The sequence below is a fragment of the Xenia sp. Carnegie-2017 genome, unplaced genomic scaffold (assembly GCF_021976095.1).
Source record: "Xenia sp. Carnegie-2017 unplaced genomic scaffold, XeniaSp_v1 HiC_scaffold_25, whole genome shotgun sequence".
Lineage (NCBI taxonomy): Eukaryota > Metazoa > Cnidaria > Anthozoa > Malacalcyonacea > Xeniidae > Xenia > Xenia sp. Carnegie-2017.
In genome coordinates, this window is record NW_025813488.1 from 7,940,371 (window position 1) to 7,966,917 (window position 26,547).

Sequence of the window (26,547 nt, forward strand, 5' to 3'; positions counted from 1 at the left end):
AGGATTCTTGTCGAACAAGAGATCATTTGCATACAAGACGGGGGGACTGGGGGTGAGGAGTCAACCGCAGTAATAAAAGCTTGAGTTTCGTTCAATGTAGAGATTTTGGGCAATTCTACTGTATATTTGGGAAGCATAGAAATATGTTATCTTACTGATAAGTCTGTGAAATGAAACGAAAATTCGTAAAAAAGAGATACAAATGGAATGAAGTCGACGAGTGTCTATTCACATCGTCATTACGATGACAATGTGATATGTACTGTACCATTTTAAAAGGGATATGGTCATTTAAAGAGTCCAGAAATATTTTTGAATGGTTTTTAATCATTACACTTACCGTCTTGTCCACGTATGATGAGCGTATAAGACGATCTGACCTCTCGATCTAATTCGTCTTTAGTCTCGATCACTCCAGTCGTCGAATTGATCATAAAACGGTCATCGTCTCCAAATAGGATAGAATAGGATATCTGATGATAGTAGCCATCGGCATCATTTGCAGACACCTACAGGATGAGATAAAAAAAAAACACAACAAAAACACGAGGTCTTTCAATCTTGCAATGACGCATCTTCTTCATAATCATTTCCATCTTTCGTTTAACGTAAAGAATACAAAAGAGTCGTCACCTTGAGAACAAAAGTTCCATTGGGAGTATTTTCTGAAATATTTGTGGAGTAGTGCGGTTGATCAAACACAGGATTATACTCGTTCACATCTTCAATGTTAACAGTAACCGTCGCATTTGGTTGAGCAGAACTGTTTCTTTCGTTTGCAACAACCTTGAAAGGAAAGGATGCCTTGAACGTTTTATAAAAAGAGCAAGAAGGATTACGCAGTGGATAATTTTTCAGCGCTCGCATTTCTCGTAGAGGAGGAGAAAAGTAGAACACCATGGTGAATGAAGAAAACTAGACACCATGGAAAACATAAAAGCTAAAACTACGGTGAATGAAGAAAATTAGACACCATGGAAAACGTAAAAGCTAAGGCTGCGTTTACACTACACCGGACTCGCTGATCACGACATCTTCACTTGCTTTAAAGGGGTAACTGTTCGGAGTAAAAGCTTATTAAGCTGACAGATTTAGTTTATTTGATTGTGTTTCTGACGTTGAACAATTTCACTGCCTTTTAATATAAAGAATATTCAACCTGCTACGATAGCAATCCGGTATAGTGTAAACGGGGCCTAAAACTACGGTGAATGAAGGAAATTAGACACCATGGAAAACATAAAAGCTAAAACTACGGTGAATGAAGAAAACTAGACACCATGGAAAACATAGAAGTTAAAACTTCGGTGAATGAAGAAAATTAGACACCATGGAAAACATAAAAGCCAAAACTATGGTGAATGAAGAAAACTAGACACCATGGAAAACATAAAAGCTAAAACTACGGTGAATGAAGAAAATTAGACACCATGGAAAACATAAAAGCTAAAACTACGGTGAATGAAGGAAACTAGACACCATGGAAAACATGAAAATTAGTCGTACATTACTCAAAAATCGGACAATGAATGTTTCCAAATGACGAAAAAACTTTCACAAAATAACTCTATCCATCTTTCATGCTTCACAATGTATCATCATACAAAACTGTCTCCGCTTACCAAAAACGTGTACGTTGTCATATTTTCAAAATCCAATACAGTTTTTGTCGAGATAACGCCATCAATGGAAATGTCAAACGTTTCTTCGTAACCAAGGATACGGTACTGAAAGTAGGCGTTAGAACCGACGTCAACGTCATATGCTTTTACAGTAAGAAATGAAGAGCCAATAGCAAGATTCTCTGGTATCGTCGCATTGTAACTGCTCTCCGTAAACACTGGAATGTGGTCATTTGAATCTATGACATCAATTACTACAGTGACTTGTGATTTTCGCTGGAAAATACCGTCTGTAAGTTAAAAGCAAACTTAAACATAACATTTAAGGCAGTTAATTCCCATACAAACAGTAACTTACTGTCCTTTGCTTCAACGATCAATATGAGCTTCTCCTGTCTCTCGCGGTCCAGTTCAACAGCAGTGCGTACGAGACCAGAGCTGTTGTCGATTGAAAAACTGCCGTGATCCAATGCAGGTAAAATGCTGTACGACAACTGGTTGAAATAACCATCATTATCCATCGCAGCCACCTGCAAACATGAGATACCGATGACAAAGGCTGCTATACATTCATTATCATACATGCACAAGTAAAATTTCAGCTCGCATATCTGGGTTGTAACCGCTCTTCCTTCATAAAGGCTTTCTTACGTAGCTAACAAATACGCAACTACTAGTTGTCGTTCCCTACACTGAAATGCTAACAGGAAGTTTACCCGAACAACAGGCGATCCAATCGCTGAGCTTCCTTCGCTGACGTTTACAACATAAGCAGTGTTGTTAAAGACTGGATCATACTCATTCACATCGGACAAACTGAGGAATACCGACGCTTTATGTTGTAGTTTGTTCGAAGACTCCTCCGCAATCACCTACGTATGTACGATAAAAAATTTCGAACTAAACAGATGTAATAACGACAAAGAACATAAAGTAAGTCTTCATGAGCCTACCTGAAACTCGTAATTCTCTTGAGCTTCGAAATCTAAAGATCCGTTCACAAATATCTGACCGGTTAAGGAATCTACGTCGAACTTCGCATCCGAATTCAAAACAAAATAACGCAAGTCGGAGTTGCTCGTATTCTAAACGTGAAAAGCAAATGAGGTGTAGCTACTTCTCAGATAAGGAGCAACAATCGCCAGTAATAAATATACATATATAATACATAATAATTAGGGAATAATCCATCGTGTCCCATCCATCAAGTGGGTCACAGAGCTTTAAAAGCTGTAAAAGTTGACGGACTTTCAGAGCAAACCGAGATAGCCCGAAAATGCCCATCGATGTCACGTGACAATTTTTAAAACTTAGTCGTGTTGTTTTGTATGTGCGTGGTTTCATATTGAACTTACAACGTCGTGGTCGACCGCTTTGACAGTCAGCACAACAGTCTTTGGGGGAAGATTCTCGGGTATTGTGGCGTTGTACGAAGATTTCAAAAACACAGGGAAATTGTCGTTTCGGTCCTTCATGTTAATAACAAGAAACGTTCGAGATGTCCTGTTTGGATTTCCATCTGACAAAAAGTTTGATGACACGTCTTAGAATTGACAGAAGCAATGGCTGATTTTAATGAACGATATCATCAGTTCTTAACAACCACAGTACAATGTTTCAACAATTAAAAGACATAATGAAAAGCAGAGAAAACAACGCTATCACTGTAATACTTCAAATCAACCAGAAAAATCGTTGCACCCAGTGCTGTAGAAGTGGGGGGGGGCGCTTCGGGGAGGAGCCCCCCTTCTACCTTTGAAATGGGTAAATTTTCGAAATTTCATGGCTTCAGCTTTGTCAAGAGAGCCCCCCTCTAATAAATTTAGTTCTACAGCACTGATTGCACCCTGTAGTATGTCTACACTGGAAGACATGCTCAGTCGACAACTCAAACTTAAGAAAGTAAATCTAATACTAGAGGATTCTACTGAATAATTTAATCAGTTCTTAATGATTTACTCGTCAATAAGTAAAGACCATGAAGATTTAGTACAACTAATAAAGGAAAATATGACAAACCAACTAATTTATACTGCATCGCTTTATCATTTCACTTAACCTAATCGTTTAACTCAGCGCTATAATCTAAAAATTCTTTGTGCAAAAAATCGCACTCACCATCAGATGCTTGCACTATCAAGAAAAAGTGATGATTCATCGACTCGTAATCGAAAGACGTATTCGTCCTGACAAGACCGGACGTTTGATTCATCGTGAAATATCCATCGAGATTACCAGAAATGATAAAATATTTTATGCTGCTGAAACGTCCATCTTGATCGGAGGCTTTTACCTTAAACAAAAAAAAATCAAGTTATCTTTTGGCAAAGGGTAGGGGTGGGCAAGGCGAAAGACGCTTCAAGCCAAGTTTAACTTTTAATTTTGTACAAGCAAGGTTACAAATTAAAATTTCCAAGCAACTTTACGAAAGACATCATCAACACATCAACGCCCTACCTGAGCAATTGTCGCTCCTACTTCTTCGTTTTCATATATTGTAGCGAAGTAACTTTCTTCAAGAAAAACCGGGTCGTATTCATTCACATCATTCAGAATCACCTCCACGGAACAGTTCGCCCTGAACTTCTCATTCGTCAAACTCTCTTCGGCAAACACCGTGAGTTTCAATGAGGTGTTCATCTCATAGTCCAACGTACCGTTCACCAATATCACTCCATTAGAGTCCACTTTAAACAGGTCATCGCCACCGCAAATGGAGTAGGTAATCTTTGAATTTGATCCCTTGATAATAAGGAAGAAAAATGGCGTTCAACATCGTAGAAAAACGTGGCAGAAGCAATTATTTAGAACCCAATCTCTAGATATCTAACAACCGTGTCAACGTGAGGCCAGCGTGAAGCAAGGACGCCATCTTGAAAGGTGGCAAAAAGCAAAACTCAATTTGAAAAATAAATTGAAAGAAAGTTTAAAAAATATCCTATCAAACATTTCAAGAATCAAACCTAGACCATCAACTTTGCACCTCTATATGAACTCAGCAAAAGCAGATGTTAGTCGTAAATATTGTCAGTTGGGGCGAAACCGGGAGCACCAAACTACCGGGAAAAGGTCCCTAAGAGTTCCAAAAACGATAAGAGAAATTCAAAAAACTCAAAAATTTAGGGTCCCTTCCTTACCTCATCATCGTCGATCGCCGTCACAGTCAAGACCGCTGTCCCAATATTCGTGTTCTCGTTTATATTAACGACGTAGTTGGTCTGGAGAAACTTAGGAGGATTATCGTTAACATCGACAACATTAACAAAAACAGGAGCGTATGATATTAGAGCTGGTTGGCCACCTAAAGTTACAAAAGACAACCCCTAGGTTCATGACACAGTACCGTAAACTGGGAAAGATCTTGACAACAGGGTGACTTTGACCACTTGATTATTTTTTTATTCGTAACCCAACAAAAATAAATTTGTGAAAACTGCGAATGCAACTGCTCCTTGTTCTTGTGAAGCAGGCTTGTTTTCACATTCAAATATAATCGAGTTGTCGAAGTCGCACTATTTTTACAGTCAATGTTTCAACAATAGAAGCACATAATAAAAAGCAGAAGAAACTACGCTATTAGCGTAAATACTGTAAAAAAAATCGTCGTATCAAATAGCCCGTTCACACTGGACGAAAGATAGTCTCAGTCGACAACTCAAATCTAAAGCGTTTAGCTCAACAAAGGGAAGCAACTAAGTATCCAAGGAAAGTGCCAAGTTTAAAAAAAAACCACTATTATTTCACTCGTAATGTGCATCAGCCATGAAATGTTTCATATATTTATTTCATTTCTCCATTAACTACCGATTAATTCTGATTTTTGCAAGGAAACATCGCACTAAAAATCAACGTAAACATGTACTAACTTACCATCACTAGCTTGTACCGTCAAATTATAACCACGTCGGCTTTCATAATCAAGAATTCCATCGCTCACAATCTCTCCCGTATTTGGATTAATCCGGAATGGGAAAGATGACGTCAGTAGACTAAACGTTATCTCACCATAAACATGATCGTCTGCATCAGTTGCACTCGCCTGTCGTAAGTGAGAAATTTATATTCAGAAGCTAAGACATAGCAAGGATTTAAGGAGGGAGGTTGTGTATGTGGGAGTGTAGAGACATGCTACTTTGTCACAGATGGAAAGGAGGCGGGAGCAAGCAGGAGACTGCACAGTTTACCGTATTTCCTCTATTTAGCCTCCAGCCTCATTTTAGCCTCCTCCCCCCCCTCCTCTAATAATCCCCCATTTAAACAGTTGCAAAATAACTTCTCTCTGGGGCTAAATAGAAGAAGTACGGTAGTAGAGGTTTAAAACTTCGGCCAATTAGAGTGTGCATGCATTTTGAATTGAAATGCCTTGAATGTAAATAATGGACAGATGTTGGAACTCTATGTCACATCCAAATGATTACAAAAGCACCTTCCCTTTCTGAAACGATGGCGCACGATCAATAATTTATTTTGTCTTACGTTAACCACTGGTGTTCCATTGGGCTTGTTCTCGAAAATCGTTGCAACATAACCGCTGACCGGCGAGAAAACAGGAGCATTATCATTGACATCAATAACCGTCACAAATACAGAAGCATTACTTCTGCGCCGCTCTGTGGTTGCAGTTTCCGTAGCAACGACCTTTACAACGTATTCAAAAACGACAGTTAGTAACGATTACGAAAGCTAAAAAACAGTCAAAGTAATTCGGCAACAAGTTCAATGTTTGTTGCACTTGATAAACTGATGAATAATTCACGATTACCAAAAATCTAAACGCTTTTCTTGTTTCATAATCGAAGCTACCATTGACTTTGATGTAACCGATTTCTCCTTCTGTCACAACAGAAAATTTCGCATCACCCCCAATGATGGAATATTCAAATAAAGCGTTGATACCCTGCGGGTTAAAAAAGTTAGGATAATATTTGAGTGAGCTATAGCCATCGTTGCTTATTCAATACCCATACCTCATCAAAATCTCTTGATTGGACGGCTAGAATGATGTTGTCAAGGTTACTGTTTTCAACAACCGATCCTGTGTAGTTATTGGCCAAAAATACTGGTGAATGATCATTCGAATCAAGGACTGTTACAACGACAGTTACGTCTGCATGACGCGTAAATTCACCACCTAAATATGTATAATGTATGACGATGTAACAACACAAAGAGAATTGAGATCCTTTGCTACCCTCATCCTACCATCAACAGCCCTGACAGACAGACGATATTCATCTTTATCTTCTCTATCCAATGGTGACGTCGTATTTATCCATCCAGTTACGTTATCGATCGTGAATTTTCCGAGAGATCCGTCAATGATTGAGTAAGCAATTCGCGCAAACTCCCCTTGATCTTTGTCTGTCGCGGAGACCTGGAGGAAACCGAAATCGATTACGGATATAAACGAATGGGAAGGTTGAAAACTTTCATTCAATATTTCAAAACTTTCAATACCTGAAGAATTCTCGCTGGTAAAGAATTCTCGGTGACCGTCACTGAACGAGTTGACTGATTGAATACTGGACTGTTTTCATTTTCGGGCACTTCGAATACGCGCAGTACGATTACGGAAGTGTCAAAGAACTTTTCTTGCGTGTAGAGTTCTGTCGCGGTGACCTGGTGGAAAATGACGAAATGGGAAATGATAAAACACATAATACTAATATAGTGACGTATAATAGTGCAGATGTATATCGATGTATTTCAATGTACATCGATGTATTTCAATGTACATCGATGTATTACCATGCACATTGACAATGAGATATATTGTGAGTTTTTCAAGCTTTTCTGGTATACTTTTCAATGGAGTGAATGGTTTGAAATGCCGAACATTTAACATTAAATAATCTACAAAAATACAAGCGAAGAGACAAGCTTTTTTGAGAGCCTGCAAATTAAAAGGACGAAGGACGGAGGAGGGGGTGGCAAATAAAGGGATATCCTAGTGTTAAAAAGCACATCGTAAGTTAAAATTAATACGGGCCGAAATCAATCTCTTAAATTTGTCAAACGCGCTAAACATTTTCTCACGATTTTCAACAATATCGATTTGAAGACATTTTTATTCAAAAGGGGGCAGGTAAAAGGAAACGAACAGCGACAAGACATTCTTGAAAGGTTTCTGATCACTGCATTTATCAGTACGACAGCCATCGTACGTCTGATAATCGATTTACTTCGTAAATACTCTCTTTACTTGAATAATGTAAAAAATACGTACAAACTACAAAAGCTGGAAACGTTGTAGGATTCATAACGAAGACTCACTGTAAAATTATAAATGTTTTTCTCGACATAATCCAACGTTGCGTTGACATAAACAAATCCAAGAGAGCCAATAGTAATCACGTAAAATGAGCTGGAATCAACGTTTCCGAGAGAATAACCAAGGACCGAATTATTGCCCTGAAAAAAATTGTTGAAGAGATATTGTTTCCTCAATTTCAACCACACAATTGAACGTGTTATTGCACGTATATTTTACAGCTTGCATTACAATGTTTCATGCAAAGTTTAAATGGTCAATCACCTCAATTTCAACCACACAATTGAACGTGTTATTGCACGTATATTTTACAGCTTGCATTACAATGTTTCATGCAAAGTTTAAATGGTCAATCACCTCAATTTCAACCTCACAATTGAACGTGTTATTGCACGTATATTTTACAGCTTGCATTACAATGTTTCATGCAAAGTTTAAATGGTCAATCACCTCAATTTCAACCACACAATTGAACGTGTTATTGCACGTATATTTTACAGCTTGCATTACAATGTTTCATGCAAAGTTTAAATGGTCAATCACACGATGAATAAAACGTGAAGGCAAAATGAATGATGTAAAATTAGGAAATAAAACTTAATTTAATTTAAAAAGCTGCCAAATTCCAACTGTCGTGTTTTGTTAACACACTCCGTTCCTCGCTCCCATTGTCACAACTTATTCCAAAGTGATCCTCATCCTCCTCAACTCAACATATGTATTCCAAACTGACCCACAGTCCCAACGTTCAACACATATTCTGAACTTTTCCACTGTCATAACATCTCAAAATATTCCAATCTGACCAACAGTCCCATCATCTCAACGTATTCTAAACTTTTTCACAGTCCCAATATTTCAACATATTCCAAACTGTTCCTCAGTCTCATCATTTCAACATATTGTACATTAGTCCTCAGTCCCATCATCCCAACGTATTCTCAACTTTTCCGCAGTCCCAATATTTCAACATATTCTTCACCACTCCTCAGTCTCGTCACCTTAACATATTGTACATTACCCCTCAGTCCCATCATCTCAACGTATTTTCAACTTTTCCACAGTCCCAATACTTCAACATATTCCAAACTGTTACTCAGTTTCATCATCTCAACATATTCTTCACCACTCCTCAGTCTCATCACATCAACATATTGTATATTAGTCCTCAGTCCCAATATCTCAACATGTTGTACACTTGTCCACAATGCCGTTACTTTGACAATGCTCTGAACTTTTCCTCTGACCTTTTATATCCACATATTCTGATCACATTACTTAACCTCGACAAAAACGATAAAAGCAGCAACAAGTTCTATAATGTTCCAAAATATCTAAATTGACTCATATTTTTTTCAACCGCAAAGTCAACACAGCATATTACCTCGGTTGCATAACAATAAGTCCGTATTTAATCATGAAACGACAAGCTAAGTTGATAACTTACCATTTAGCACGAACGTACGAGTGATCGAGTAGTGGCGAATGCATGAAAGAAGAAATATTTCATAAACGTGACCTAACGATAATCTTACACTTATCTACAAGTCTGCTCTTCCTCTCTCACACTTACCTGGTGCTGTCAACGAATACAATTTTAAGCAATTACAAACAACATATTGAGAAATTTTCTTTTCTAACGATGATAACAGCCTTACATAAAAAAACTTTACTAAATTGAAGAATGTCCTCCGAATGCCGATGATGCAGATGGATGGTTTATCAAGCCAACTATTACGTTTTGATCATAATATTGATGGAATTGTCCACAACCATGCAACTGAACATGCGTGGAACGTACCTCATCGGCGTCGTTTGCCTGCACCACAAGCACAAGAGTCCCTATTTCAGCATTCTCCGCCACTCGAGCCGAGTACAGATTGGAGATGAATTTGGGTGAATTAACGTTCGCGTCTTTAACGACGATGAGCACCTGGGTATATGTGGGATCATGATAGGTTGTATTGGCCTTGAGAATGAGAAAAGACGAGGGTTAGAAAAGAAACGACAAAGATGAAGAAAAAATAAACATTACATTTGCATCGACTTACCAACACAAGTAATGCGAAAAACGATCGGTTATTTCGATTAAGAGTGCCAACAAGCCTTATTTCACCGCTCGTTTCATTAATGGCAAAAGTATCACCGGGATTGCTAGCTGGAAAAGGAATCATAAAATAGCCAGGACGTAGCAGGAAAATGTTGACATAATTTGCATTGCATACAATGGAACGGTGATTTTTGTGAAGTACATGTCATAAAGAAAGAAAATGACTAAAAGAGATTTAGGAACTACTATCTTACCGTCAACTATCCCATATTTTATTTTCCCTATTTCAGTTTTGTCTTTATCCATGGCGAGAACCGATGCAGCCAAAGTTCCCTTGGAATCGACATAAGAAAGCCAAATTGAGAACAAATCACGAGAATTATTCACCAATAAAGATTGCATCATTTACCGTCGAGCTGTCCTCGGGCAAAGAGACTTGGTACAAATTTCGAGTGAAGACCGCTGACTGATCGTCAACGTCAGTTATATGCACGACAAGATACGATAACGACCAGAGAGCATTTTCCTCGTTGACTCCTTTACGATAGTCCTGTAAGAAATGCAATCAAAAACTCAGCTATGACTGCCTATTTACAACACTGACCAGAGGCCACTTGTCTAATTTTTGATCGTATAAAATGAAATAAAAAACTGCCATGTTCACACAATTAATTTTCTGGACTACCGAGTGAAGGACATTGGTTGAACTTTTGATGGTACGTAATTGTCTGCTTCTTGGTGAAATGACTCACATCAGCGTTTGCAAAACATTTATAGATCTTCGCGAACCATTTAGTGCTGATGCACAATGTATAAATGCAGAAAGTTAAGCAAAGTTAGGATGAAGTGTAAGATGAATTACGTATAATCAACCCTACAAGTATCTCTCTTGTCTCGACGAAGAGACTTCGGTTAAAAAGTGCGAGAAGTGCTGCTTTTACTATACATTGTGCTTCCACTTGGTTCTTTATAAATACACTAACACCATGTTATCTATGGTTGAAAACTACAATGCAAAAATTACAAATGTTTGAAAAAGCAAACAATGAGAACCCTACTCTCCAAAATTCAACAACCATCAACACTTACAGTTGCGTTGATTGTGAGATTGTACATCGTGGGTCCTACATCGTAATCCACGCGATGTTTAAGTTTCAAAAGTGCAGATTTTTGAGTTTCATCCTCTATCAAGAACACACCATCCTAATATTATTGAAAAAAAGTATTGGCAAGATTGCAGTGCGTGGAAGCGATACTATATAACGAGAAAACAGCGTGATCATCACGCAGGTAATTTTTTTTACCAAGCTTAAGGAATACTTCGCTAAAAAGCTTCAAGCGAAACAATTGCTTTGCGCCATGAAAAGCATGCATATTTTGCAACAGTGAATAGGAGCTGTGACCGAGGTAGTTATGAAGAAAACTTTCAACACACCAACATTCAGAGCTAGTTAGGTTATACTTGGTATCTACAATGGCAAATAAGATTTTCAAGGAAATTTTTAGATTTGTCACCAGACCGGAAAAAATTCACAATTGCTTTCCACGGCTTGACTTACGCAATGTAAAATCCTTTGCTTGATGTTATAAAACAGCACAGTATATATGCTGTATAAAACACGCATAAATGAAAACGCGACACCCCCCCCCACCCCCCCCTTCCATTAATCCAGCTCGCTATGCTACTGGAATATGAATAATGTGAATCTAATGTTAAAAAATCCAAGCTTGGAATACAAGTGAAATTGAGCGTTCTTACACGATCCATCCGACATGTTGGGTGCCCAATTGAAAAGAAATTAATGCTCTCTTTGTTTATTTTCATCCCAAGGAAAGGAGAGAAAATTCATTTCATTCATAAACAAATTATCAATCGACCATCTTGGACTATCGCTGGCGCTTATTGTCGATACGTTGTTCCACTGAACTAAAATACATGGAACGCTACCTGAAGCAAATAATTGAAGCCAAATCTTACACCCAGACACGCGTGTGTAGTGTTTCGAGATTCTCTCGAGGGGTGAAAATTTATCATAATTTATGACTACACACGCGAGTCTGGGGTAAAATCTCGCGTGTCTGGGGTAAAATCACGGCTTCAAAAAATTATTAGGGTTTTGTCTTACAGGTAGCGTTTCACATATTTTGGTTCAATGCGTTGTTCATAAGGCAATAATAAAACCTACTTACAACATTTCCATCGACTATAGAGAAAGTGATTGCGTTATGTTTATTGGTCCCTGATTTACCAGCATCGTCATCTTTGCCTTTCACGGTGAAAAATTTAGATCCAACGCAGAGTGCCTAAAACACAACAGTCATGACTAAATTGTTGAAAGCCGAAACAAAAAATGGGCTTATATTAGTTCCTCGCCTGCAATAAATAAAGTTAGCGGGGTTTTTTTCAAAAATCACGGAAGCGAGATTTTCTGAGGCAAATTAGAAGTATTGCCGGCGGCATTTGCCAGCGAGCAAGTTTTAGTGCAGCGATGCAATGTTCAAGGCCTAGTTATTATTAATGTCTATAGAAATCTACTGTTTTTAATGTGAGTAAATTGCCAGTCTGTCTGCACAGTGATGACCAAATAAAAAGAGGGGCTATGCCTCGGAAAACTGCTAAAAACTCCTTTTATTCGGAATTTTCAACGAAAGTGTTGGTTAAAAACTTTCGTCGAAATCAATGAACATATTACTTTTATACCCTAGTCATTTTGGAAGTTTCGAGAAAAAGAGAAAAGAATCTAAGTAACTAATTTTAAAAACAGTCAAACTTTTTATTGAGCACTTAAAACTATTTAACATTTTATGAGTCGTTTTGATTTTTTGTCAATTGATTTGGGCAACGAATACAGAACAGAACAGTGGACAAAATAGTAGTTTTAAGCAAAAATTCCAAAACTGAAAAATATGACTTCGGCAAAAAAAGTTTGCAACTTGACGTTGTGTGTAGAATGAACAACTTGCCCCGGTACAATTCCTAGAGTTAGTGATATGACATACAAGACCTCACCTCGCTCAAGTTGATTGTTGCAGGAAGGTTTAAGAACACGGGACGAAAATCGTTGATATCTATGATACTAACAGTAAGCGTTAACACTCCAGCGCTATCTCCCTAAATAAAACAACGACATCCCAATCAATGATACCAACACGCAAGCTGAAAAACACATCATCCTTACGAGATTATTATAACTTTCAATCTTCATCTTCTGATCCTTTGTGTATGCGTCCTTTCAATTAATAAAGAAAAAGAATTTTTCAACGCGATAATCGTAGAGCAAAGCTAGCCCGAATTGAAAAAACAACGCAAAATTGATTTAATTGGTTGAGCTCATATCGGTTTGCACAGGCTAATGCAAACACACAGCTATTGACCAATCACCTCATTTGTTTTATTTATGAGAGTATTTATTACAGTGCTCAGACTATATTCATTTCATTCATTGTTTTCTAGTAAATGAACAGAGGAATATCTGCTTTGTATAGAAGTAAAACTAAGACTGACTTCACTATACTGTATAATAATAAAACATTCCTCGCTAACACTTCGCCATTCATGCCAATCTTTCGAAGACCACATATTGGAAATGTTTTCATCGATCTTACCTCAAAGTTGAAACTAAAATTTAGTTTGAGCAACGCATGAGTGTCGTTGATTTGAACAATGAAGAACTTTTTATAGGTTTCGTAATCTCTGCCCGCTGGCGATAATTTGTACGAAAGTGAACCACTTATCCCAGGAGATGTGTTTTCGATAACCCATGCTAAATAAATACACAGGATATTATCATGTTGCGGGCCTGCGTGATTAAGCTATCCAGTATGAATAAAGCTATATAGCCCAATTCAGTTTCATTTGCTTGTAAATAAGAAAATTGGATTGAAAAAAGATCGGATTAAAAGCAGATTCAACGAGAATTAAACGTCAGCAGATCAAACGCACTTTCCTTATTTTGTTCTTCCGTGACTTCTATGGCATCCGAGTAGTCTTTGATATCCAATCCAGCTAATGAATAGAAGAAATCGTGAGGATCAAGGAAAAAAAGTCCACTTAAGGCAAGATTATGAAAACATCCCATTGTACATCATTTAATTAAAAGAGTTGAAGACACAAAGGGCAGGTTGCACGAGCGCCAGGTATCCTTCTCCATTGTTAAGTGACTTTCCTAGCGTACAAAAGATGGTTGTTTTCCGCAAAAATGAGCCTTAAAATTAAATTTCATTCTATTGAACCCTTAAAGCCCTAAATAGAGGCCATAAGACACGATCACTGATAGTAGCTAGGCTAGCTGCAATTGGCCCTATCCGAGCTAGCTACAAGCGCCAAAAATTCAGGCCAGCTGCAACTTGCTGGCCCTATATCTCAGCTAGCTGCAGTTGGCCCTATATTTAGGGCTGGCTACAACTGGTCCTATCCAGGCTAGCTGCAACTGGCCCTATATTTAAGCTGGCTACAATTGGCCCTATCCAGGGTAGCTGCAACTGGCCCTATATTTAAGCTGGCTACAATTGGCCCTATCCAGGCTAGCTGCAACTGGCCCTATATTTAAGCTGGCTACAATTGGCCCTATCCAGGGTAGCTGCAACTAGCCCTATATTTAAGCTGGCTACAATTGGCCCTATCCAGGCTAGCTGCAACTGGCCCTATATTTAAGCTGGCTACAATTGGCCCTATCCAGGCTAGCTGCAACTAACCCTATATTTAAGCTGGCTACAATTGGCCCTATCCAGGCTAGCTGCAACTAACCCTATATTTAAGCTGGCTACAATAGGCCCTATCCAGGCTAGCTGCAACTAGCCCTATATTTAAGCTTGCTACAATTGGTCCTATCCAGGGTAGCTGCAACTAGCCCTATATTTAAGCTGGCTACAATTGGCCCTATCCAGGCTAGCTGCAACTAGCCCTATATTTAAGCTGGCTACAATTGGCCTATCCAGGCTAGCTGCAACTAGCCCTATATTTAAGCTGGCTACAATTGGCCCTATCCAGGCTAGCTGCAACTGGCCCTATATTTAAGCTGGCTACAATTGGCTATCCAGGCTAGCTGCAACTAGCCCTATATTTAAGCTGGCTACAATTGGCCCTATCCAGGCTAGCTGCAACTGGCCCTATATTTAACCTGGCTACAATTGGCCCTATCCAGGCTAGCTGCAACTAGCCAAATATTTAGAATAGAATAAAATGTAGAAAACGATTCATTGTAAACTAGAAATTTTCATTGTTATCCGAACCTAGATATTGATCTCTAGAAACTTTCGGGTTTAAGACGTTACTGACTTCATGGAATTGCGCGAGATATTTAATTTCGGGATTCTATTCCATAAATTTCATTGAAAAGCCTTGATAAGTCGAAGAAGGCACACATACATAAACCGGTAAGCATAAGCAATACATCCTAAACATTTAAAGCAATCAGCATTGGAATAACTTCATCTAACGGGTACGTCTTTAATGAATTTTAGAAACAAAGTCATCAGACAGACAATTGTCGCCTGCAAAGGAAACTCACGACATTTCAACCGTAGTTAGAGCTAATTTTAAGACCTCAAACCCATAACCGAACGACTCTATGTGTTCATAACGACACGAAGCTTAGAAGTAGGTGAGAAATAAGCTGAAAACGACCTTACCTACGAAGGTTACCACGGAGAGGACATAGACAAACCAGAAACTTTCCCACCAAGACATCTTCAACGAGATCCCGCCTGAATAATAAAAAATGTTTTCACACTGCATCTCTTTTCGTCGCGATCAGCAACTGGCGTTTGCACATGCAAACAGACACGTAGCTGTATAAATCATAAATCACTACGTAAACACGAGAGAGCATTGCCAAGGTATTCTACGAATGTAAGAGAAATGATTTGTTTTTCCATAGAGACTGTCAAAATTGTAAAAAGCCAACTTTGTATATGTTTTAATGATGCCGTAAAGCTACATTCGTGGAATCAGCAATTGAACGTCACCATTTTCATGCAAAGTTTCTCTTGAAACTGCGCTAAACTTTACATAGCAACACAAATGGAGAAATGTTTGCGTTGAAACTAATCCCATTTGATCCGGGCGATTTCAACCGTCGTAAGCAAGACAGTAAAAACGAACGGGGGAGAAATATCGTAAATCAAAAGGAGGATTCTATTGAGTGAAAGCAAATACTCGAGAAGAACTTAAAAAGATTACTTGCCGAGCGCAAAAATCTATCCTATCGGGTCAACACACTTAGAAGCGCAAACGCTTTCACTTTTTATTTTCTCGTTCACGCTACGGACATTAGTACCCAGGGCAGGCTCTCGCCTTTTAATCTTTTCTTCTCTCTCCATCACGTCATCACGCGACGGAGGAACAGGTATTGTGTGCAAAAATCAATTACGTCATGTACTGAGATCATTGTCGAATCATTCTTAAAAGATTCTTAAATTGACTACGTTATTGCATCCAAAACCAAAAAAAACAAATCACGCAAAGATAAATGGTAAAGCACCATTGAGAGAGAAATCTCAGTTCGCAGCTGTTGTTGTGTCACTTGCGTGAAAATAACTTCTAGTGATTTTTCCGATTGGATACCTGCGTCGCTAGTATCAAAACGTACAAATTATGAATCAGTTCAAGCGTATAATTACATACAACATCGATATTGATAAAAATACTTTGACAAAAGCGCTTCCGCGAAACATTGGTCGTTGCAAAATATCGAATGGGAAAAAAAAGCTTCGAGTCAATTGACGTTTGCTGTGCTGTCGCGTGTCTGTCGAGGAAAAAGTGCGTTTCAACTTTCAACTGATCTGAATGGAAAATGAACGCTTTACTGAACCATGTTCGGGGGAGTGTTTTATAGCTTTGGCGACCCTTCAAAAAGCAACAGCAACGGTCTTTCTCGGGCAAAAAAACTGTTAAGTTGTAGCCCTGACGCTGCGAAGCGAAAACGCAACAGCTTACAAGAAGAAGAAAGGAACGTCTCTCTCATTTGTGTTATTTAAGTGGAATTGTCCAACACGCAACTTATATATTTGCTGGAAATGTTGTAATTTTGCACTTCAACAAATGGCCGAGAAAAGAAATCTTTTCAAACCGCAAACTCTTTGATAAAAACACGTTAATCGACTACAAAAAAACGCGCGCAAATACTGACAATCGTGCCATTATAATGCAAGCCGGAAATTACCCACTTTTGAAAGTCAAAGACTTTGAACACGAAGAGAGGTTGAATGTCAAAGAGGAAGAGCTTGAATAACCAAACAATGCTTGTCTGTGTAAAATTTCATACATTTTTGATATTAGCCGTTCGTGTATTCAGATATTTGTAGTAAAGAGAAGATTTGCACATCGAAAATGAGAGAGCGCGTGTATATTTTACAAGTTATTGTTGGTTTTCTCGCGACAATAAGCATAAACTGCGACGATATTTCCTCCAGTGTTCAGGTGAACCCGGCTTACGATGAACTCTTTGCTGACGCCATGCGCCTCTATAACAAAGAAGATTGGGAGAATGCACTTGCGAAATTCAACGAGGCCATCGAAGATTGGCAAAATGAAAGAAAATACACGATTGAGTGTCAACAGAAATGCAAGAACGATTTTAAAACGCGAACTGAATCGTATTCAATAGAATACCTTCGCTACCTGAGCTTCAAGAGAAACTGCACGAGTGCCTGTATGCTGGGAAAGATGGGAAACAGACTTGAAGTTTCCAAACACGTACGCCGTCGGTTCGATGACAGAATTCCTTACAGCTACATGCAGTACGCATATCATAAGGTGGGCAGCTACCTTGTGGAAACTTTCAATTGTAGATGGGAGATTTTTAACGGAAAATTCAATGAGCTGCCCCCATATTAGAATGACATAAGCAATAGAGATAATGCACTTAAGTATGTGACAAGCTATACACTAAACTATAATCGATCAACATGTTGTAAGAAAATTCCTAAGTTTCGATAAGTCTGAAGTTAACGCCACTTTTTTATCACTAAACATTGCTTCGGAAACATTCCACAGACGACAGTTGTCTTCATTCCCATAGTAATACGTTTATATTTTAACATATTTTAATATATTTTTTTTAATATATTTTATTCAAAGCACGGTAATAACAGAATGGCAGTACAAGCAGCGTCCACCTATCTCCGTTTGAATCCGACTGATGAGCAGATGAAAGACAACATGAAGTACTACGGAGATCTGCCGGAGTTACAGGACATTGTGTTCGATGACATTGAAAGCTTGGCTCCCATAGAGCATCACGAGCTGTACGAGAAAGGTCGCAGGGCTTATAACGCAAAAGATTGGGAGAAGTCTGTTGAATATTTCGAAGAATCCATCAAAGAGTACACCAGAGCATATAACGAGTGTAAATGTCTCTGCGAGGTAGAGGTGGACGACAGGCAACAGTATATAAGAGGGGGCATCTATGGATATCACATGCAGTTGTTGTTATGTACCCTCGACTGTCCAAGAAAATTATCAATGATGTTCAACTATCCCCAAGAGGGATACTTAAGCAAGCAATACGACTTCCTTCATTTCTCGTATATACAACGTAAGTCGCCTGCCTTGTTTAAACGGTCACATGTGATCCGTGTCTTAGTTCCTCCACCTTTATAGTTGGTCGTCAAGACGACGCGTTGCCATGTGCAGTAACAACCGTTATGTTAAATCCTCTCAATGACCGAGTGCGCTCCAATCTCGACTATTACGAAGGGAAAGGCATCGCCACTGACCAAATAGCACCGCGGGAGGTAAGCGAACCTCTTTTATTAAGCGTTGTAAACGTGCTATGTAACGTTTTTGCTTGTTTTCTGAGCAATCGAGTCTTTCTAATTTCTAATTCCTGATAAATATTTCTTATTTCAATTTTTGTTTCTGTTATAAAGCAGGCCTAAGAAAAAAAATGCAGTCAACCACAGAAAAATGTGAGATTCGTAGGGGTGTCGTAACAGTATCATTTGTAAACTGAACTTAATCCCTTTACCATCTTTCATGGTCAACTGAACCAATCCTTTTACCATATTTCATTGTAAACTGAAGGCAATCCCTTTACCATATTTCATAGTAAACTGAAGGCAATCCCTTTACCATATTTCATTGTAAACTGAAGGCAGTCTCTTCATCATCTTTCATCATCAACTGAAGACAATTCCTTTATCATCTTTTATCCTCAACTGAAGGCACTCCTTTCATCATCTTTCTTTATCAACTGAAGGCAATCCCTTCACTATCTTATATCCTCAACTGAACGCAATTCCCTTTACCATCTTTCATGGTCAACTGAAACAATCCCTTTACCATCTTTTATCTTCAACTGAAGGCACTTCTTTGATCATCTTTCATCGTCAATGGAAGGCAATCGTCATCGTCATCGTCAATTGAAGAAAATACCATCATCATCTTCTACAACTTTTTTGACATTTTAGGAAGCGAAATATTTTTACGAAGACATCAAATCTCAAATGGAGCTGCTGTTTGAAGTCAAAGCGTATTTGCTCGACTTGGATGAAGAATACAAAGGGACAGAGGATCTTGCCGATACAACTTATGAGGTAGAACGTGCGAAGTATATTTGCTACATTTGCAAAAGCCACTTGACTATGGCATGGTAGTTTTCACTGCAGCTGCGACTGCGAGTATTTTCTCTTCATAATGTTACAGACAAAATAAACTTTTTATCTACAGCTATAACTACATAGTGAATGGTTTGAGCCCGGGAGCATCCTCACATGTTTGTAGACCGTCCATTTTAGTAAAGTCCTAAGAAAAAATGTTGGTGTTGATGTTAACTGACGTTTCGACAATCATAGCGGCAGTCATCTTTAGAGTCAGAGCTGCTAAAGTAATCGAAACGGCAATAAACAAGAACACTAACAGTTCTTCTCAGGACTCTACTAACATGGACCATCTTCATCTACAAGCACATAACAACGAAGTCAACAACACCGCCTATACATAAGCGCTATTTCCATTGATTCGCATTTCGGAACATAAGATTCTGATGAAGAAATGTTCAGGGGGGGAATACAACAGATAAATTCCACTCACCTGCTCAGCATATCTTGCAACAAAAACATTAGTTTGTCATTAAGCGAAGGTGTCCTGTCCGAGAGTCCTGGTGTCGACGTCGTTTGAAAAAGATGACAACTCATATAATAATTGCCAATTTAGACATTTCAGAAGACTGGTCAGTACCCAGATGAGAGACCACCAAGCAATGCGGAGGAAGAGCAGTCTAAAAACGAGGAAGAATTCAAGGATGAGCCTTATAAACGATTTCCATCGCCAGCCAAAGAAACTATCGAAAAATTTTTACAAGAAAACGAGCGCTTTCAGGTTAACTAACGTGCCATAATTTCGTTAGGCGATTTTACTTTAAATTCGGACTTTCTCGGTCTAACTCAAAAATTCACATTTTGAAGGATGCCAAACTGACGATGTTTGAAGGGGAGCTAAACGGAACGTATCGTGTGGTGTTCGATGGTTTAGCGAGCGAAGATGAATGTAAAAAACTCACCGAATTAGGAATGGTAAACAGTCATGTTTAGGTCATTGAACTGAACATAACTGAAAGGCTACATTAGGCAAAAATTCCTCGTCAGCAATTAACCTAGTCCCAATCTTTTCACGCACGGCTAACAGACACACACGCGTTCTGGAGGTAAAATTTGAATTCACGCAAATGCAAGAATTTTCACTTAAAAGATAGCCTTCCAGTCATGTGATCAATTCAATGATCTCACGCATAGATATAGTTGAATGCAGCAAACAGTAATGAAATGTTGTTGCAGACACTGGGTCACGCAGGTGATGGATACAAGGATAACCCTAGTCCTCACACGAAAAAAGAGGAATTTTTAGGGGTAAATGTGAACAATGCTACGTGGGTAAGTGGTGAAAAGCGTGTCTTGCAGTGTCACAAAGAAAACGGTAAATTAACAAAATTTTCCATTGTTTTAAAGGCTGCAGCAAAAGGTGACACAAGCTTAGAGAAAGCTGAACTGTACATGAATCTGAGTGAAAAAGCGCGAATTATAACTGAGGCATACTTTCGACTATCGACACCACTTTACTTCAGTTATACACATCTGGTCTGCAGAAGAGCCCGTTCAGGTAAATTCTACAATGTCTTCAAGCAGGCATAGACAGAGGACAGCTCTGTTTGGGGGAGGGGTGGTGGTGGGGGGTGGTGGTGGTGCTCTAGTTTAAAGTGGATTGCGGTCGAAACTTAGCGTATGTTACGGTGCCATATCAAAGTTTTTCGCCAAATTCTGTTTCTTTTATGACATGGTTGCGAGCTATCTTTTCGAGGAGTGCTCTGTTATTCACAAATCACATATGCTTTGTCTTAATTCCTCGATATATTAAATTTCAAAATGAAATTAGCACCCATCCTACACACCCTCTTATCAAGAGTGGTAAGAGGAGAGCACCCTTCCGCGCCTGAAACCGCAGTAAATCCATCCCTGTGCCTTAGTGTTCCCATCAATCCTAAGCTGTTCCTTTCGAATCAAGAAACAGAGTCTCGCCAATTCAAGTGAGAGAGGGCACATTAAATTCAACGACTCGTACCCAATGCAATTTCTCTCACCTAATGCTCCGTTTTGGTCCGTTTAGAGCAACCATCCAAGGGCATTCACATCAGCCACCCCGTCCATTCGGACAACTGCATTCTGAAACATAATGGCGAAAACGTCACTTGTCGCAAAGAGCATCCGGCTTATACGTGGAGAGATTACAGGTGAGTTGGTGTGGTGGAAATAGATAAATGGAAGCAATCTTCTTGTTATCTTCAACTAATTTATTTTAAAGCGCTATTCTTTACCTGAATGATGACTTCGCCGGAGGGCAGTTTGTCTTCGCGGGAAAAAATCAAACCATCGAGGTATGTTAGTTTCGCCATAACGACTATTCATATTTGACATTGACATTGGACTATGAAAGATGATCTTAGTGGAGATTGGAAATCAGGGTTCTAGAGTTTAGGGTTTTAGAGATAAGTAAAAGTGGCAGATCTAGGTTGCGTCAAAATTAATAACCGCACTTCATTTTTTGATTAATTTACGTTTACAATTAGAAGAAATTAGACAGGTGAAATTTTAGCCTTTAGTAATTCATTATCAAGTATGCTGTATAATACAGCTAGTTCCGGCTTAACATGATTTATAGGAACTTGAAGCCGGAGATGAAAAAAAAAGGTTTTGCTCAAATATTTTCTTGGCAGGAGTAAAATTAGCCCTGGTTTCGCCACTTCTGGAACACTAAAACAGAAAAGAAGGGACAGTGTAACATTATAGTTAGCTCAATTTGTGTTTCTTAGAGCCGTTACACATAAATAGAGACGATTTTTGCTGGATCTCTGAAAGAAAAATGTATATATAATAAATGTATGAAAAACTACATCCTTTGAAAAACTACGATTACAAATACTTGTCTTTATCAGGCAATTGTGAAGCCAAGATGTGGACGCATGGTGGCATTTTCGGCTGGTTTCGAAAATCTACACGGAGTTCTAGGAATTAAGCAGGGCATTCGATGCGCTTTACCCATCTGGTTCACGCTTGATCAGCGCTACGACGAGAAACAAAGATACGACGCGGCCAAAATCTTAGACAATTTACGAAAGGAGGCGAATACGCAAAAAAAATTAACAGAGGATCACAAAGAACTGTAGATAAGCATTACAATGTTGGCATCTATATCGTATTATGAGATGGCAGCAGGCCAAAAACGCTAGGAAAAATTTTTATGATTAAAACAACCCAAAAGGCGAAAATCCTCTCGAGAAAATTCGCACTCGGAGCGTTAAACATTCAATAGTTCAGAGAGAGGATTATTGTAAGGAAGTTTTACACTATCGAAAAATACTTTGTAGAATTATCAGTTTTTATCACAAACCATTTGTCATATGTCGGACTTGTCCAGAAAAAAAAACCTTAAGAGGATTTAAATCATGGCGACGCACGTCCATTTATTTATCTCGTGAATAAAAAAACGTCTCGTCTGACCTACTTGGCTGTCAATTTTGTCGACTTCACCTGGTTGAATAGAGTGTTCTTGATCACTTGCGACATGAGTCCGTGGATTGATTCGATTGTAGTCTTCGAGCTGAAAAATTAATCGGCTTATGAGATTGGAATGTGGAGAATGCATAGTCGGGATGGGAAACGACAAATTAAAGTTTTTACGAATTTTTGAATTAAACTGCTTGACGATACAAAATATCTAGCTAAATATCGGTAAATGTATATTCGCTTTTCAATAAATACGCATATTAACGAATGACGAATAGCGTTGTCGACAAACAAAACATTCGGGGCTAACTCCATCAGTCCGTATCGAATTCATTTCTAAGACCTCGTGAAACCATATTCCCAGACAGAGCTTTCCCCTTCACGTCATGACGTCACCGGTGTATCAAAGGATGAAATGTGTTTCGCGAAGATATTTCGTGACCTTTGAAATTCATCGTAATCTTGTGAGGGGCTGTACACATGAGCCCGGTAACCGGGCTTCAGCGAGGCGTGAAATGATTTTGAGTCATTTAAAGAGGTAAAAACTTCAAGCGCAAAACTTATAACCTTTTCTTAAGCGTCGTAAGTCATTGTATTTGTAATTTTCAAACCAGACTAAATTATTCGTTTTCATTTTAAAGGTTTTATGAATTTACAAAGTCAGAGCATGGAGAAACTGTTCAAATAAGTTTTTTGTTGTGAAGTGCTTAATCTTTTCCATTTGCCAAAATGATTTATGTAACGCTTCGCTGAATCCCGGATACCGGGCTCATGTGAATTTTATCACGCGCCGAATTCACAGCCGAAAGAAATCATGAATGAATATATGCTGATAGCTACGTGACTTGGCTTTATTTTACCTTTCCATTAGAGGGTGTTTACATGAATCAGGAATGACTTTCAATCCCGATCTAAACGTGATGTTAATCCGTGTTTACAGGGGAAATCAACACAAGGATTGACATTACGCAGGAATTTTGAAGATAACTAACATAAACATCATAACAACCCTTTTCTTTTCTACTGTTTCTGCGTTAATACAGCTTAATGCTTGCATGAAACTAATAGTTGCTTTTCTTCGCTCTCATTTTAGCACACTTAGCAGCCTTATTTGCTTTAGAGCTTCTATTTCCCAGAAGACAACACGCATGGTGGATGCGTGCTTCGTCATTAATCACAATCTCATTCCAGAATGAAACTCAATTCGGTTTACATGAAGGTTAACACTAAATTTCGATCCGGAACGAAAATAGGAATGAACTCGATCCGGATCGAGTTGTAGCTCATTCCGGATTCATGTAAACATGCAATAGGATTTCTTTTAAAATGGAATGAGTTCATTCCGGATCGAAAGTCCTTCCTGACTCAATGTGAACACCCCCTTAGTTGACCAAGCTAAACGAAACTGCTGAAATCTCTCGTACGATCTTATCATCGCGATACATTGACAATACGTACATAGATGATTTCCACAAAGTTTTGGGGAAATTCAATCTAGTTTATCAGCAAATAAAACTATTATATTAACTATAAAATTTGACACCAACCTGTCCTTGCTGGCTTTAGATAATTTGCCTTCTTCTCTTTTTTCACTATCTCCCCCGTGCAGATATCCGGGCGTTCGTCCGACCTACATTACACAGACCACCAATCAGGGTGTTTCATCGACACAGTTAACCAAAAACAACAAAAATTTTGACAACCCTTAAAGTCAATAACCTGATTTTCAGCTTGCTCAAGTTTCTCGGAAAGATCTGAAATTTGCTGTGTCGTGTAGTTCGAGTTCTTCATAAAACAAATAGAATGACGATGTTTAGGACGGCACATGGGGAAATTCACACTAGGGATTACGTACGCCATAGAAAAAAGTCTTACTGTAAGAAGCGTGCAAGATGAGAGCGTGTTGACCCAGTATTTATTCCATAACATGTCTAATAAACGCTTATCTAAAGATGACTTAAAATAGGACACTTCCAATGAATAATACCTGAAACGTAAGAGAGAAAGTTAACATTGTAATTTTAGTCGGGAGTGTGGCTCAAAACAAAGCTAATCAATCACACACTGTTTGCAATGAACTCCAAAATCTTCAATTTTGCTCAAAGGAATAGTTTGATATTCCGAAGGTCCTTCATCTGGTGGTTTGTAACCCTAGGTAGCAGGTCAAAACATGTTAGTTTACACTCTTCATTCCATCCTTCATAATACCATAGCAGAGAGCACCTTGGGATATGTTCTGAATGCACCAAGGTTCACACGACCAGCTGAAATAGTTCTTGTTGGATCAATCTGCAGATAGAAGTGAGCAGAGTTTGTCTTTGGAAGTTGTAAAAATGTCTTGTAGGTCAAAATTTACAAAGAACCTACCACAATTGCAACAAATGGTTCTTGGAACTGTTGCGTGACCATCTGAGTACCAACATCAATTCCAGATAACCAACAACCATATCCCGGGTGACTATGATACCATCCTATAGCATTCTCAAGACGACCAACCTATGGCATAGTAACATAAGAATGCATATAACCTATCAACGGATAACCTACATTTTAAAGGAAAAGTGATAAGCCTACTGTCTTCGCAGATTCTATGTATGCTGCCATATATTCATAAGCTTGTGCTTGAGCATTCACTCGTGTCTCAGTCCCCTCCACGGGCAGAGCAAATGAATCCATTACTATCATCGTGCTACCATCAACCTTCCCCAACATCAAACCCATCACTTCCAAATTTCCTCCAGATCTTGCATGCATCACCTGATGTCAGACAGAGAGTGACATAGATGGAATACACATGACAAGACACAACGACAAAGTTTGTGGGAAAAACCTGCATCATCTCATACCATTTTAAGCAGAGCCAATGCGGAGATTTTGATGTTTTTGAAATAGTGTGGACTAAAAATAACAGCAGCAAACAACGTGTTATTTATGCAATCCACAATGAATAATTCAGGTTCAATATCATAATGCTCTACTTATTCTTATTAATAAAAAAAGTTATTGAATCTTTTTCATTGATAGATTTATAGAGTAGATATAAGAGGAATTTTCACAAGATGTATTTAATAGAGGTAGCACGTCGGATATAATAGCTGAATTAAGTGATATCAAATCAAATAACTCTCAACTCAATTATGCCAGTAGCAGTACTTTGTACAACTACAGTCATGATATAATATTGTTTTTAACACTCACTCCTTGGTCCATGGCTTCGCACTTAGAATCTCTTGTTGCTCCTGTCCATTATAAGAAAATATGGCATCAACACTCGAAACAAATTCCATGTTGTTTTCCATTTCCCAAGTTTTTTGGGCGAGTGAAGACGATGCCATTGAGCTCGGTAAAAGTCCACTTTTCTATGTGAATGCATTCACTTATGGTATTGATTCATGAGGGTTACTGGGTTTACAGCTTAACTTGTTCTCATCGCTCAAACTGACATCTTTAAAAGAACGTCAGAAGAGTTTTATTAGGAAGAACGGGAAGAACTGACAAGAAGGTATATTTGTTCGTTTGTTAAAAATATTTTAGGAGCTGACAATGTCTTGTACACACAATATGGTGGTTTGGTTTGTCCCAGTTTGTCCACGCATGAAGGGATG

General features: G+C 38.6%; 3 protein-coding genes across 4 annotated transcripts in view; 1 reads left to right on the forward strand and 2 right to left on the reverse strand.

The window, feature by feature from the left end:
• LOC124453689 (cadherin-23-like) overlaps positions 1-22,373 on the reverse strand; it is a 38,148-nt gene extending 15,775 nt beyond the window's left edge. Inside the window, exons 1-31 of one of the 2 annotated variants that reach the window (XR_006951162.1) lie at positions 21,754-22,373; positions 21,520-21,601; positions 19,977-20,163; positions 15,575-15,649; positions 13,887-13,949; positions 13,550-13,707; positions 13,123-13,173; positions 12,954-13,055; positions 12,134-12,247; positions 11,033-11,146; positions 10,353-10,493; positions 10,198-10,276; positions 9,945-10,051; positions 9,695-9,862; positions 7,896-8,033; positions 7,080-7,241; positions 6,825-6,996; positions 6,590-6,753; positions 6,385-6,519; positions 6,099-6,260; positions 5,493-5,661; positions 4,760-4,923; positions 4,080-4,364; positions 3,741-3,915; positions 2,978-3,141; positions 2,576-2,707; positions 2,339-2,494; positions 1,981-2,152; positions 1,623-1,912; positions 634-786; positions 341-509 (exon numbers count right to left, since the gene is read on the reverse strand). Coding sequence is in view for 1 of the 2 variants with exons in the window: in XM_047004513.1 (XP_046860469.1) it covers positions 341-509; positions 634-786; positions 1,623-1,912; positions 1,981-2,152; positions 2,339-2,494; positions 2,576-2,707; positions 2,978-3,141; positions 3,741-3,915; positions 4,080-4,364; positions 4,760-4,923; positions 5,493-5,661; positions 6,099-6,260; positions 6,385-6,519; positions 6,590-6,753; positions 6,825-6,996; positions 7,080-7,241; positions 7,896-8,033; positions 9,695-9,862; positions 9,945-10,051; positions 10,198-10,276; positions 10,353-10,493; positions 11,033-11,146; positions 12,134-12,247; positions 12,954-13,055; positions 13,123-13,173; positions 13,550-13,707; positions 13,887-13,949; positions 15,575-15,680 (4,165 nt within the window). In the remaining variant the exon portion in view is untranslated. Of the gene's footprint in view, positions 1-340; positions 510-633; positions 787-1,622; positions 1,913-1,980; positions 2,153-2,338; positions 2,495-2,575; positions 2,708-2,977; positions 3,142-3,740; positions 3,916-4,079; positions 4,365-4,759; positions 4,924-5,492; positions 5,662-6,098; positions 6,261-6,384; positions 6,520-6,589; positions 6,754-6,824; positions 6,997-7,079; positions 7,242-7,895; positions 8,034-9,694; positions 9,863-9,944; positions 10,052-10,197; positions 10,277-10,352; positions 10,494-11,032; positions 11,147-12,133; positions 12,248-12,953; positions 13,056-13,122; positions 13,174-13,549; positions 13,708-13,886; positions 13,950-15,574; positions 15,734-19,976; positions 20,164-21,519; positions 21,602-21,753 lie in introns of both variants that reach the window. The other variant, XM_047004513.1, reaches the window with a different exon arrangement.
• LOC124453691 (prolyl 3-hydroxylase 2-like) lies at positions 2,392-23,210 on the forward strand. The gene is made up of 13 exons (XM_047004515.1): positions 2,392-2,401; positions 12,232-12,243; positions 17,145-17,699; positions 18,024-18,480; positions 18,546-18,679; positions 19,355-19,480; positions 20,100-20,264; positions 20,351-20,458; positions 20,720-20,815; positions 20,891-21,041; positions 21,546-21,669; positions 21,741-21,813; positions 22,372-23,210. Exons 3-13 carry the CDS (start codon positions 17,274-17,276, stop codon positions 22,600-22,602), a joined length of 2,091 nt encoding a protein of 696 aa, XP_046860471.1. The 5' UTR covers positions 2,392-2,401; positions 12,232-12,243; positions 17,145-17,273; the 3' UTR covers positions 22,603-23,210.
• On the reverse strand, positions 22,576-26,493 carry LOC124453698 (COP9 signalosome complex subunit 5-like). The gene is made up of 10 exons (XM_047004530.1): positions 26,141-26,493; positions 25,789-25,840; positions 25,517-25,699; positions 25,310-25,438; positions 25,166-25,231; positions 25,008-25,093; positions 24,818-24,929; positions 24,662-24,727; positions 24,490-24,572; positions 22,576-23,036 (listed from the first exon to the last, which is right to left on the reverse strand). Exons 1-10 carry the CDS (start codon positions 26,275-26,277, stop codon positions 22,937-22,939), a joined length of 1,014 nt encoding a protein of 337 aa, XP_046860486.1. The 5' UTR covers positions 26,278-26,493; the 3' UTR covers positions 22,576-22,936.
• Positions 26,494-26,547: the final 54 nt, after the last annotated feature.

What these genes read in the sequence shown, in the direction of transcription:
- LOC124453691 (XM_047004515.1), top strand. Translation starts at nt 17,274, where the DNA reads ATGAGAGAGCGCGTGTATATTTTACAAGTTATTGTTGGTTTTCTCGCG. An exon ending in TGCAGTACGCATATCATAAG is followed by an intron (nt 17,700 to 18,023) that starts GTGGGCAGCTAC and finishes TTTTATTCAAAG; the next exon opens with CACGGTAATAACAGAATGGC. An exon ending in ATGTGAACAATGCTACGTGG is followed by an intron (nt 20,816 to 20,890) that starts GTAAGTGGTGAA and finishes ATTGTTTTAAAG; the next exon opens with GCTGCAGCAAAAGGTGACAC.
- LOC124453698 (XM_047004530.1), bottom strand. Translation starts at nt 26,277, where the DNA reads ATGGCATCGTCTTCACTCGCCCAAAAAACTTGGGAAATGGAAAACAAC. An exon ending in CATCTTGCACGCTTCTTACA is followed by an intron (nt 24,728 to 24,817) that starts GTAAGACTTTTT and finishes TGTTTTATGAAG; the next exon opens with AACTCGAACTACACGACACA. An exon ending in TTGAGCAAGCTGAAAATCAG is followed by an intron (nt 24,573 to 24,661) that starts GTTATTGACTTT and finishes TGTGTAATGTAG; the next exon opens with GTCGGACGAACGCCCGGATA.